This window comes from Phascolarctos cinereus, unplaced genomic scaffold, assembly GCF_003287225.1.
Source record: "Phascolarctos cinereus isolate Bilbo 61053 unplaced genomic scaffold, phaCin_HiC Scaffold_3;HRSCAF=262, whole genome shotgun sequence".
In the NCBI taxonomy this organism is placed as follows: domain Eukaryota; kingdom Metazoa; phylum Chordata; class Mammalia; order Diprotodontia; family Phascolarctidae; genus Phascolarctos; species Phascolarctos cinereus.
Genome location: NW_027555736.1, coordinates 11681266 through 11694434, shown reverse-complemented (window position 1 = coordinate 11694434; position 13169 = coordinate 11681266). Strand labels below are relative to the sequence as shown.

General features: G+C 47.7%; 1 protein-coding gene across 1 annotated transcript in view; it reads right to left on the bottom strand.

The window, feature by feature from the left end:
* Positions 1 to 3653: 3653 nt before the first annotated feature.
* ANKRD22 (ankyrin repeat domain 22) overlaps positions 3654 to 13169 on the bottom strand; it is a 30237-nt gene continuing 20721 nt past the window's right edge. Inside the window, exons 2-6 of the mRNA XM_020973644.2 lie at positions 12977 to 13168; positions 11351 to 11458; positions 10209 to 10286; positions 6872 to 6970; positions 3654 to 6468 (exon numbers count right to left, since the gene is read on the bottom strand). Of these exons, the coding sequence (XP_020829303.1) occupies positions 6391 to 6468; positions 6872 to 6970; positions 10209 to 10286; positions 11351 to 11458; positions 12977 to 13168 (555 nt within the window). The 3' untranslated portion in view covers positions 3654 to 6390. The remainder of the gene's footprint in view (positions 6469 to 6871; positions 6971 to 10208; positions 10287 to 11350; positions 11459 to 12976; position 13169) is intronic.

Below are 13169 nucleotides of genomic sequence, written 5' to 3'. Positions count from 1 at the left end.
ATTCTTCCTGGGGGAAAATATAGGAATCCTTGAACTGTATTACATTCACCTGCCTGAAAAGTGTGGCTGCTCAAAGTAGCCCAAAGGAAGAATTAAAAGAATCAGCTAGATTGTGGCTGAGGTAGTCTATACTGTTGCCTCAATTATCCAGATGTTTTAGGGTGAAAGGTCCTGGGGGTCCTGAGTCAGGGGCAGGTAGGAACTGGTTTAACAGATCTGTCTCTATAGAAAAGTGATTATTCTGACCAAATATATACATTGAGAACATCAGATCAAGAGAAGCCAGGAATGTGAGAGGTCAACTGCTTATGGACTGCTAGGGTTTCTGAGCTGGAAGGGAACTCAGAGATGGTCTAGTCCAGTCCATACCTGAAAATGAATCCCCTCTACCACCCCAACCCAAAGGTCATCCAGCCTCCATGCAGAGGATACTCATGCAGGGGAAGCTACTACCTCCTAAGGTAGCCTGGTCCATTCTGGGATAGCTCTGGATATAAGGGAGGTTTACTTGTTTTCTAGCCCAAATTTGGGCAAAAAGTGGGCTAGGTAGAGCAGTGGCTAGAGCACAGGGCCTGAAGTCAGGAAGACCCATCTTTTTGAGTTCAAATCTTTTTTTCTAAATGTATTTATTTTTGGTTTTCAACATTTACTTCCAGAAGATTTTGAGTTCCAAATTTTTACCCCATCTCACCCCTCCCCCCACCCCAAGATGGCATGCACTCTGAATACCCCTTCCCCTAGTCTGCCCTCCCTTCTATCTCTCCCCCCCACTTCTCTTATCCCCTTCCCCTTCTACTTTCCTGTAGGGCAGGATAGATTTCTGTACCCCATTTCCTATATTTCTTATTTCCCAGTTGCATGTGAAAACATTTTTTAAACATGTGTTTTTAAAACTTTGGGTTCCAAATTTTCTCCCTTTCTCCCTCCCCACCCACCCTCACTGAAAAGGCAACTCAATATAGATTATACATGTGCAGTTATGCAAAACACTTCCATAGTAGTCGTGTTGTGAAAAACTAATTCTATTTCCCTTAATCCTATTCTGCCCTCCCATTTATTCTATTCTTTTTTTGACCCTGTCCCTCCTCAGAAGTGTTTACTTCTGATTACCCTCTTTCCCAATCTGCCCTCCCCTCTATCCTTCCCCTGCTTTTTTGTCACCTTTCCCCCCTATTTTCCTGTAGGGTAAGACAGATTTCTATGCCCAATTAAGTGTGTATGTTATTCCCTCCTTAAGCCAAATCCTATGAGAATAAGATTGTGTCAAATCTTGTCTCAGACACTTACTAGCTGTGTGACCCTGACCCGGTTTGCCTTAGTTTCCTATAAAATGAACTGAAGAAGAGAATGGCAAACCACACCAGGATCTCTGCCAAGAAAACCACAAATGGGGTCACAACGAGTCAGACACATCTGAAAAAAAGACCAAACACCAACAGCCCAAATTTGCCTTCATCATCATTCCTACCACTGGGGCCCAACAGAACAGGCTATTCCCTTTTCCACAATCTCCTCATTTTATAGATGAAGAAACAGAGGCCCGCAGAGATGAAGTGATTTGCCCAAGGTCATACAGGCACTAAGAGGCAGAGTTTTGACCCAAACCTAGCTCCTCAACTCCATATTCTCTGTTCTCTTACATTGCATTGAGGCATGAGGTCCCAAGGATGGTTGTTCTTACAGTAGGCAAATGAGATCTTCTGGGGGTGCTCCAAAAAAAAAAAGTGAAGTCAACTTTTGGCTCACGACTAGGTTGTAAGCCCCTGAAAGCAGAGGACCTCTACCTGCTTGTGTCCCCTCAGCAGATATCTAACAAATAGTTGTTTATCTAACTTACAAAGAGGATGTGTGGTATGGGACACAGGGTGTTGGACATCTTGAGTTCAAATTCCATGTCTGACACTAGTTGTCTGGGGTCTCCCTGGAAATTAGGCGGTTCACTAAGACTCTTACCTAAAGGTACAGGGGGATCGCAATCCATGCCAACAGACAAAGACTACACATTAACATCATCGGGTGCACACGAGCAAAGTGAAGAATGGAAGTCAACATTCAAACCTCTCCCCTCCCCTGGTCAAGTCTGTCTCCACTATCCAGAGATTTCAAGGGGGGGGGGCAGGGCAGAAGAGGGAGGCATGGTTGACATCATCCAGATTAAATACATCAATTATCTACCTGGAACCATCTGAAAAGTTGAAATTATGAAGATATTAAAATATGGAAGATGAGAAATCTTATATTCCTCTGAGATTTTGTTCAGGGAATGGGGAGGCAGGATGGCACATTGGTAACAGCCCTCGCTCTGAAGTCAGAGGCCCTGGGTTTAAATCCCACCTCCCCTACTTGCTTGTGTGTGCCTAAGAGCTGGACATGCAAAGAAAGGCTAATAATAATAATAACAATAATTGTCCCTGCCCTTCAGGAGTATCAATAGGTTCAAAGAGGCCATTCAGACAATGTTCTAGGGGAAATTTGAGAGAGAAGACTTCAGGCTGTAAAGATCAGGGAAGGACGCAGGGAGAAAGTGACCCCTCAGTGGACTCCTGAAGGAAGAGAAGGGGTTTGTCAGAGACTGGTGAGGAGGGAGGAGGAGCCAGGAATCCAGGATGACCTGAGTTAATGCCCAGAAGCCAGAGACAGCAGGACGCAGTCAGGAAGAGGCCAGACAGTCCGGTTTGGCTGAAATCTAGCATGCAAAAAGAGGGCGAATGTGAAATCAGCCTGCTTGGGGATGTTAAAACACTTGGTGGAGTGCCTCACACTTGGTGGAGTGCCTCAAATACCACACTGAAAACTTCCTATTTATCCTAGCACAGTCAGGAGTCACCGGATGGTTTTGAGTAGGAGAGTGCCGGGCCAGTGCCGGGCCAGTCCGCGCCTTTTGACAGCTGCCACATGCTCCCTTCCAGCGAGCTGGACCGCTCACTATCAGCAGAGCTGGCCGGACGATTCCCCCCTCCACTCAGGCTCTCTTCCCCCAACCCACTTCAAGCTCCTGCCTGAAACTCGCTCCTTCCTGGCCTCTGCCTCCTGGAATCCCTCTTTTCCTTGGCAGCTTCCATGCATCTCCCAGAGGAAACTTTCCCTACCTCCTAATAATCAATACTGTCTCCCCCCTCCCTAAATTGTCAGGTATACACTTATTAGTTTCTTCTACGGGCCCCGCCCCGCCCCGCCCCGCTCCCAGTGCAACTCCAAGGCTTTGAATCAGGGGCGTATTGTCTTCTTTTTGCCTCAGTGACTGATTAAGAGCCTTGGACGCTGTAGGTGCTTGGAGTGGAGTCCGGGAAAGCCGTGAGGAAGCTGTTACAAGGGTCTGGGGGAGAGCCGATGGGGGCTGGCCCTAGGGTAACTGTGCACAGGGAAGAAGGGATGAGTGTGAAGGGCAGGAGAGAGGCGGAAGGAAGAGGACGGAGCAACAGCCTGAACTGGGGTGGCAGTGAGTGGGGGGCGTGTCATAAGGGGGCTCAGGACGCTGCCTGGAAGGCTCTGAAGCCGGGGGAGCCCTGAGCTGGTCCTTCTCGGTCCAGTTCTGCTATCAAAAGTAAGAACCCAGAGGCTTCTGATTAACGTGGCGCCCAACCGGGGAGTGAGTTTGTGACGATGCTGAAGCCGTGCATCCTTCTGAGCGGGCCAGAATCAGAGCCTGCCACTTGTTTCACACATCTCAATTTATTTCATAAAAAAAAATGCTGCCAGCATTCACACTCAGAGCTCCCAAGACAACAAAGTAATAAATTAAGTGAACCGTGGGAAGCTGAGGCCCCCGCATCACTGGGCTGAGAGGAGGCTGCCTCTGTGTGATTCCCACAGGAGTCCTCCAGGGTCCACTGCTGGTTGCCATGGTGACATCTTCATCTGACCAGGAACAAGAGGTGGAAGAGGCCTTCTTGTCCTAACCTCTCATTTTAAGAAGGAAATTGAGGCACTGAAAAGGGAAGTGACTTGGCTAGGGTCTCCCAGCTTGCAAGGGACAGAGCTAGAATTCAAAACTAGGGCTTCTGATGCCAAATCAAGTGATCTTTCTTTAATATTAACTCTCCAGGAATAGTAGCTAGCATTTACACACACATGGTAACTCTTTGATTCCTCACAACAGCCATGAGAGGTTAATGCTATTATTATCCCCATTTTATAGATGAGGAAACTGAGGCAAATAGAGGTTAAATGATTTACCCAGGGTCACACAGCTAATAAGTGTCTGAAGCTGGATTTGAACTCAGGACTCCCTGACTCTGGGTCCAACATTGCTCCACCTCACTGCCTCCACTAATGGGTACCAAGGCGAGAGTAGCCACGCTGATAACCAGGGGGCATGCTGGAGGGAATGCTGGGCTCGGGGTTAAAAGATCATGAATTTCTACCTGTAAGGGACCCCAGTTATCCATCCACCTTATTGTATCAATTGAGGATGCCAAGTCCCGAAGCAAAGGAACTTACCTTTCAAAGTCACCCAGTTTTTAGTAAGGGCCAAGATTCTGGCCCAGGTCCTCTGTTTCCAAATCAAGCCCTTCCCTGCCCAAATCCCATTGGCTGGGAAGAGGCCTGGGAGCTGAGGCTGGCTCAGACAGTTCCTAGCTATGTGCCCCGGGCAAGTGACAGCTTCCCAGTTTACTCCTCTGTAATCTTGACACCAGCTTCCTGGACCCTCACAGAAAGTGCAGACCCTCACAGACCCTTACAAAGTACTTTGTAAACCTTAATTGACAGAAAACTGTCCTGAGATCATTAACATGCCCCCTTTCCCTTCGTTTGCCACATGAGCTCAGGATCTATCTAGAACCAGCCAAGACTGGACAGGTGGTAACAGTCAGGGCCAAGGGTATGGCAACTGGGACGGTCGCTCCTCAGGGAGCCCACCAGACTCCTGTCAGCTATCAGACTGATGCGTGTTTGTTCTTAGATTTTGAGCAGACTGTCCATGGCTCTTTTGGTCTAGGTTGGGGCTGGGGTCAGAGCTGAAAGTAAAATGTGTGTACCAGGAGTGTGTACCAAGAAAATGCCAGGGGCAAGAATCTCTGAAATGGAAGAAAAGGCAAAGGACCCCATCCTGTGGCATAAGGCCAGGAGCCAGAGATTCTAAGACACCAACATTGGGTCGGTGCTGGAGAGGCCATATAAGGCAGGGTAACAGAGAGTCAGCAAAGAGGGCAAAGTGGAAGAGAAACTCACCCCAGCTTCCCACAGAGGTAGCTTCTGATTTTAGCGACTTATTCCTGCTAGTTAGGCACTGAGCTCTGTTGTTTCTGTGTGCTGGGGAGCTGAGAATGCACCTTCAAAATTCAGTGCCCTCTAAATTAAATACTGTTAAAGCAAAGGTCCAGTTGCCCCAGCCTAGTCACAGCTCAGGCTGTTCTGCCATCTCTGGTGGTGCGAGGGTGGGGGTCAGTTTGACCCTACAGCTGTGCTCACCCTTCTCATAGCTCGGTTGACAGCTGTTGGGTCCAAAAGACAAGAGGAGGGACAGCTAGGTGGTGCAGTGAATAGAGCACCAGCCCTGGATTCAGAAGGACCTCAGTTCAAATCCAGCCTCAGACACATAACACTTACTAGCTGTGTGACCCTGGGCAAGTCACTTAACCCCCATTGCCCAAACCAAAAAACAAACAAACAAACAAACAAAAAACCCCCCAAATAAACAAAAGACAAGAGGAAGCTACCACCAAGGCTGGTGGCTGTCCAACAGTCTTAATCTCTCTCTTGTATGAAACTTTTGAAAGATAAGATCTCAGGAAGACATAGATTTGTAAGCTGTAGAGGAAAGGCTCAGCGCTTTTCAAAGACCCCAAGCTGCCCCTGCCACAGACAACCTCTTTGGAAGACCCCTTGTTCTCCTGGTAACATTCTGTGGCTTTGAGTCAGGGGCCCAAGAGCTCTGATGAATCCAACTTGTGGGTGATCCAGAAGGCATCAATAGGTGGGAATCACTGTGAGACATTGCCATCAGAGGATGGCAGGACTGGAGTGGCTCAAAGGGCATCACTGAGGACTTGTTGTGACTGACTGAACACAAGGCAGGCTGGGCATGTGGAATAAGGGAAAACAGACACCAGCCTCATTCATTTCATCTGCTCCATTTAGAAAACCTGAGTGAGTAAATCTGAGAAACAAACTTCATTAGGTAAAATGGGGCCTTGGCCAAGACGGACATTAGTCTTAGAAGGAGGATGGTCACTGCAAATCCTTCAGGGTGAAACATTGGTACAAATACCATACACATTATTTTCATCATCCCTGGCAACTAAAAATCTCCTTTTTACAGATGGGGAAACTGAGGCACAGACATGGAGGACCTGGTCTGTCATGAGATGGTGGAACCAGAGACAAACACAGGGATCCAGCCAGAATCTTTGACCTTGGTCCGGTGCTCTGTCTATGATGTCAGGAGGGTTAGGATGCTTTCCGTAACATGGCTTCAATCTGAGGAAATTTCAATCTCTGCACGATGTCCAAAGCAGTCTCACCATGCTGGGAAGGAGGTAAAGGCAGGCATTACTTCCTCTCAATGAATCATACAGACTCATCAGCAAAGCTACAATTTTTCCTAGCAGCAGACATGTACTAAATGCCTGCTCTGTGGGTGGGTGTCAGGGCCGGGGGGGGGAAGGGGCATTGTGCCAAGCCCAAGGGAAGAAAAGATGAAAAATTATGCAGTCCCCACCTCAAGCAGCTTACATCTTTCAGGGGATGGAGGAGGAATTCATCAGGCATTAAATAACTACCATGTGCTCTGTCCCAGAGGCTGTGGATACCAATATGTCCCTGACCCACCTCCCCCCCCCCAGGAGTTTCCAGTCTAAGGGAGACAGCCCTGGGCTCTAAGAGAGCCCATTGATGGTGGGGCTTTTGGATGGCACACGATGTGACTCACCTTATTCTTTATGGTGGGGTCTGCATGGGCATCTAGAAGTAAGGGGATGATGCTTTGGTTTTTCATTTTACATGCATAATGAAGAGCCGTGCAGCCAGCCTGAAACGGATCCAACCCATCAGTCAGCAACATTTATCAAGTGCATGTGAGGCATTCTCTTGGCCATGCAGAGATAATAGTAAAAAGACATAGCCCTTTAAATACACGCTGTCATCTAAACGATCCGAGAAGAGAGAAAGCCTACAGGCATTACTAACGCCATTTTACGGAAGACATAACTGCGGCTCTAGGTGGGAAAGGGAATCATCCATGGTGTCACTGCTAGGAGGTGTGAGGCAGGATACGAACCCAGCTCTTTCCTATTTCTGATCTAGCCGTCTCTTTACTCGGCCATGTCTCTCAGGAGATGCTTCTCAAACAGATGCCCGGTCCCTAAAGTTCTGGGTTTACATCTTTGTCCTGCACTGCCTACGGGACTTAGGTTCGTTTAGGATGAACTGGTGAGTGCAGGTGAGTATGAGAACCTCCCCAGGGTGAATTTGGGAATCCTGAAAGAGCAGGGGCAAGGCAGGGGCATCTCTAGGAGAATCACCTGGAGAGAAGGACCACTACAGACTGTCATGGGTGGGAAGGAGCCACATTAATCATTCCTGGCTGGCGGCCCTGCTTAAAGAGACCACATCATTGCTAAGAAGTGACTGAGAAGGGAAAGAATTCTGGGCTTGGAATCAGGACACTTGCTGGGCTCAAGTTGGCTCAGATCCTTTCTTGCGGTTACTCTGCCTCTGTGCCTCAGTTTCCTCAACTATGAAATTGGGGTACTTATATTACCTAGGCCTCTTATGTGAATACTTTAAACCTTGAAGCCTTGAAGCAAGAATATGTACCCAGTAGAGCACAGTGGACAGTGCACTGGGTGAGTGGTCAGGTAGACCTGGGTTCAAATCCTACCTGAAATCTCTTGCTGGGTGTATAACACTGAGAAATCTGCTTAGACTCTAAGTCTCACTTTCCTCATCTCTACATTTTTAAGCCACCTCCATGTGTGCCATCCATGCCACCTCCTCTCCCCTGGACTCAGCCTATGGAATGACACCGAGCTGTGGTGGCTGAGCCATCTCCTTAGGTTGCCCTGATCCAGGCCCTCTGCCACTTCGTAGGCATCTGAAGCACTCCGCCCCTTATATGCAGCCCCTCCCTTTCTGCGAGGGGGCTCCAAGCTCCTCCACGGACAAGCAACAATCATTCCTGAAGCTCCTGATGTGTGCCAGTCACCCACCCTGCTAGGCACTTAGGATCCAGAGCCAGACAGCAGACTCCCTACTTCTGAGGCGTTTACTGTCAACCAAAAAGCACCTGTTTCTTCTTCTGAAAACATTAAGATGAGTGTATTGGTCTGAGGTAAATGCTCTAATTAATTCAACTCAATTCAATTAACCAAATACTTAAAAAGAACCTACTATGTGCCAGGGGCCCTACGCAGTTCAGGAAATCAAAGACAAAGATGGCATAGGCCCTGCCCTTCAGGAGTTTCCATTCTATGGGGACAATGCCAGGCCCAGTCAGAATGTGGCCTGTGGATATCAGAATGATTTATTGCCTGATATAGCTGCTCTTTGAATAGGGGTTGGCTGGCCAGCAGCTCAGAATGGTCTTTCCTGAACTTGGAATCTATGATTCACAATTTATTTTTTAAATGATGCCAAATTCATTTTTATACTTGAAGGACTACTCTACATTTCAGAAATTTACTTGGGATTTTAAATCATAGGAATATAGATGCAGAACTAGAAGGGACCATAGGGGCCATAGAATCCAACCCTTTCATCTTACAGATGAGGAAACTGAGGCACAGATAGGTGAAGTGACTTGCACACATTGGAAGTGTCTTGGCATAATTTGGGCTCGGGTTTTCCCTGACTCCAAGTTTAATAACAGACCCACCACACCATCTAACTGATTCAATAAGTCATCTGCCATTCATGCAGATTCTACTTCTCTTCCTCTGGGCCTCCTCCAACAACAATAAGTCAGTCAGTTATTATTCACCTGGTTGGATCCTAGAGGTAAGAATCTAAAGTTGGGATCCAAAGTGACAACCAAAATAAAAAACCACAAAACCCTAAGTACAAAAGCCTTCAGGACTAAATGAATTAATCCTAATTGTTCAGAGCTCTTCAATGACCTTTTAATTAAGTCTTCCAGTGCTCTGGAATGCTTGGGACCAATCAAGCTGCCTGCTTCGGGCTACACACTGTCCAGAGCTCTATTAACTCAAAAGCTAATCGCTTCAGGCTGGATGGAAGGAAGTGAAGGCCTCATTCCCCATCCCTGAACTAGAGAAATGGCAAAGCAAAGCCCAGATAAAGCCAAGTGAATTGGGCCAGGAGGTATTTCCACATCCGAGCTGTTTGTATATGTACCTGTTCCTGTGAGCTCAAAGCGAAGGCACTCACAGAAAATGCAAGAACAGAAAGGCTTTCATTGCATAGAAGTTTGCAGGCCTCTGCTTTTGTACGCATGGGGTCTCCTTTGTCTGCATTTAAAAATATCACAACTTTGTGGCTGTGTCAACATGACCAGAGAACTGTCCTGGGTGCCAGGACATCGAACCTTTGACTCATAACAGTTGTGTGAATCTGGATGACACTTACCCACCCTCTGTCCTGCGACACTGCCAAAGACTGAGTGTCAGAGCAGAGAGGATGGTCATTGGCAAAGGGAGTCTCCTCTCTGGGAGTTCCCAAAACCAGTAAAGGCTCAGATTTAGTCCAAAGCATCATTCTTTACCCAAATAAGGCCAAGTTTCATAAAAAGTAGGTGAATGATTTGGAAGGCAGCAGGTAATCTTTGAAAACAAAAATGATGTCTTCGTCAAACTTAGAATTCTCTAGAGATGTGAGCTTCCTATCTACACCCAGTAGCTTTTGCTGGGAGACCCCTTTATTGGGTGGCTTTGGGCACTAGTTGCAGAGTCCTCCTTTGGGGCTGCCATACAGGGAGTTCTTTGGGAGGAATGCGCTGGACTGGACAGCTTCTGAGGTCCCTACCCACTCTGGGTCTTCATGGTTATGAATTACGGAGGGGCAGCTTTAGACCTGACACCCAGCAATAAAAACCAACCAGACCAAACCAAACCACTTCCTAACCAAGGGTCTTGGCTGCCTTCCGGGTGGTGGTCCCTCCCTCCCAAGGGAAGGTGGGATGACCCTTGTCTGGGATGCTCCAGAGGGAGGGGCTCCTTGCTCTGTCTGGATACACTCCAAGGCCCTTCCAACTCTGAGATTCCATGACAAGGTTCTTCATTGTTCCAAGACAGACAGAACCATCCACTTACATAGTCTGTGGCATTAACATCTGCGCCGGCGCGGAGTAACATCCTGACGAGATTCTCATTCTGTTTCGTCTTTGATACCTGAGTAATACCAATATACATTAATTTAAGTGTTTTCCCAGTACACGATTCTGGGAGAGGGATGATGTGGGGTAACTTAAAGACAGATTTGTTTATAGAGACCATTTAAACAATAGGCTATGTCTTCTTGTAGCTCGTGGAAATAGCACTGGAATAGAGTCAGTTCTAATCCTGCCTCAGACATTTACTAGCTGTGTCACCTTGGGCAAGTCACTTAACCTCTTTTTGCCTCAGTTTCCTCATCTGTAAAATGGAGATGATAATAATAGCACCTGCCTTCCAGAGTTGTAAGGATCAAATGAAATAGTCTGTGTAAAGTGCTTAGTAAACTTTAGAGCATTATGAAAATGTTAGTTGTTATAGTAATCCCCTGTAGAACCACTCACCACCTCTCCTATTTCCCTTTCCATAAATAATAATCACCATTTCTATACTGTCTTAAGATTAACCAAGTGCTTTCCCCTGAAGGAGGCTTCATGAGTATTATCACCTCCATTGTACAGAGGAGAAAACTGAGGCTCAGACACATTGAGTGAGTTGCCCATCACACAGCTAATACGTCTCAAGGTGGCATTCAAAGCCAGAATTCCTGATCCCAAATCTGTTCTCTTCCTGCTACACCAGGAAGCAGAATTTTTTAAAAACATTCCTCAAAGGGCATTGAGGCATCTACCATGTGCCAAGCACTGAAGACGCAAAAGCAAATGGAAACAGTCCAGTGCTTGGCCAAAAGCCCAGAGTCCTAGAAAGCCTCACAAATGGGCCAGCACAGGGCCACGAGAAGCTTCATCAATGTCATTCCAACTGAAAACAGAACCACCGGCTTCTTCCTTCCCTGGGCTGACTCACCCAACAGATGTAGGTTTACAGTGAGTGAGCTCTGCCCAGTACAGAGCCGGGCCCATCCCCCTTCTATTGAAGAGGATGAGTCTGGCCAGGGAAGGAGTAGGTGTGAGGGGGCGGAGGAGGGGACAGAAAACAAGCTGCCCAACCCCCGACAAGGAGCGCCGAGCGAGCGGGAGGCAGGAGGGGACTCAGTTCTGCCGCGCTTCTCCCTTACTCACCATCAGGAAATAGCCAATCAGGAGCACCGGCATCAAGAGAATGATGAGCAGGTAGTCCAGGAAGGTGAACCGTTTCCTCACCGCGTAATGTAGGCTGGCTCTCTCTTTCTAGGGATAAAGCAAATCAAAGGACAAGAAGAACGAGAAAATCGCCTTGTTGTCATTTCGGGACACCCATTTTCCGCTTACATTTTACATTTCCTAATGGAGGATTTTCACGCTATTGGAAGGTCATTGGTCAGCTTCCAATTTCGGCTTTAATTGAGGAAAAGTTTTAATCCCAGGGCCATTTTCCCCATTACCTCGCGGTTAGCGGGGCTACCTTCTCCAACTGGTATCATCAGCGAATGAAAAAAGGGTTAATATTAGTCAAAGCAGACCCCGATTAGGGAGATAAACCTGTTACTCCCCAAATGGCAGCTGCTTTCTAACTCAGAGCGGCTCAAAGACTGCGAGGCTTTTTGCCAGCCCCGCGCACACACACAGAGCGGGACGGAGAGCCAGGAGGGAGGCGGTAGCTTTGCTCTCTTGCCTTCGGTTTTAGTCCTCGCTATGGTTCATTGACACGGGACATCCGAAGAGTCTAGGGGCAGGAAGTTGAGAAAAGTGTCAATGTCCAAGCTGTCCACTAATGGTGTGGGTACTTGTGAGCCAGGGTGCCCAGGATTATGGCGGAATGGTCTGGGGCAACGTTTACTCTATTATTTCATTAAGTACTTTGAACAAGCTGGGTCCTCTGGGTCATTACGGTTAGTCCCCTTTAGCTCCTGGCAATTCCTAATTGCTCCCTCAGGTCATTTCAGGGATTGCTGTCTTCCAACAAACCACAAAGGCTTGTTTGGGTCTGAGGCAAGCCCCCAAGATCCTCTGGAAATGAACCAGAGCAGGCATGAAATCTGAGTGGAGAGGGCAAGGCCATTGTATCCGTCCTGGCCTGTGTCCCCACATCTGTTATGGATGGATGACCAGTATCAGCCTCCAGGCTTTGAGCTTCCCTCCACTTCAGCATCTGCTCTTTGGGGAGGGGGCAAGCTTCTGTAGCTCAGTTCTGCTGCTCTTCCATCCCACTCATCATTATCAACAACAGAGCCTTGAATGAGCGTGGTGGTCATTCTGTTTTATGGTAGACCAGAGGACCATAGCACTAGAACTGGGAGGGACCTCTCTGAGGACATCTAATCTACCCCTTTATTTGGGAGATGAAGAAACTGAGGCATGGAGAAGGATCAGAACTTGCTCATGGGTAACAAGAGGCAGGGCCATGATTCTTCCCCATGTCTCCTGACTATAAAATCAGTGTCCTTTCCTCTATACCACTACAGAAGTCCATGTGGTAATGACAGAAAGAGCATTGACTCTGGAGTCAGCAGCACCTGGGTTCAAATCCCACTTTTGATGCTTACTCCCCATGTGACCTTAGATAAGTCACTTGACCTCCATGGGCCCCAGATTCCTCATCTATAAAATGAGGAAGGGAATCATAACACAAGGGTTTTGCCCAGGTGACCTCTGAGGTCCCCTTCAATTGCAATGAACAACCTCTTCCGCCTGTTCATCACTGATCTGCTTCAGGTCTGCAGTGAGACCAGCTTCCTTCGTCCTCTCCGTTCTCCCAGACATTCTCACCTGATTCTTGGCATTCACGTTGGCATTTCTGCGTAAAAGGAAGGCAGCTATCTTCAGGTGTCCCCGTCTGCAAGCGCAGATGAGGGGAGTGTCTCCATTGAAGCTATCCTGAACATTGACATAACTGTTATCTTCCTTCACCCACCTCCAGACTTCAGCAAAGTCATTCTGATAGGCTGCTTGGCAGATGGGC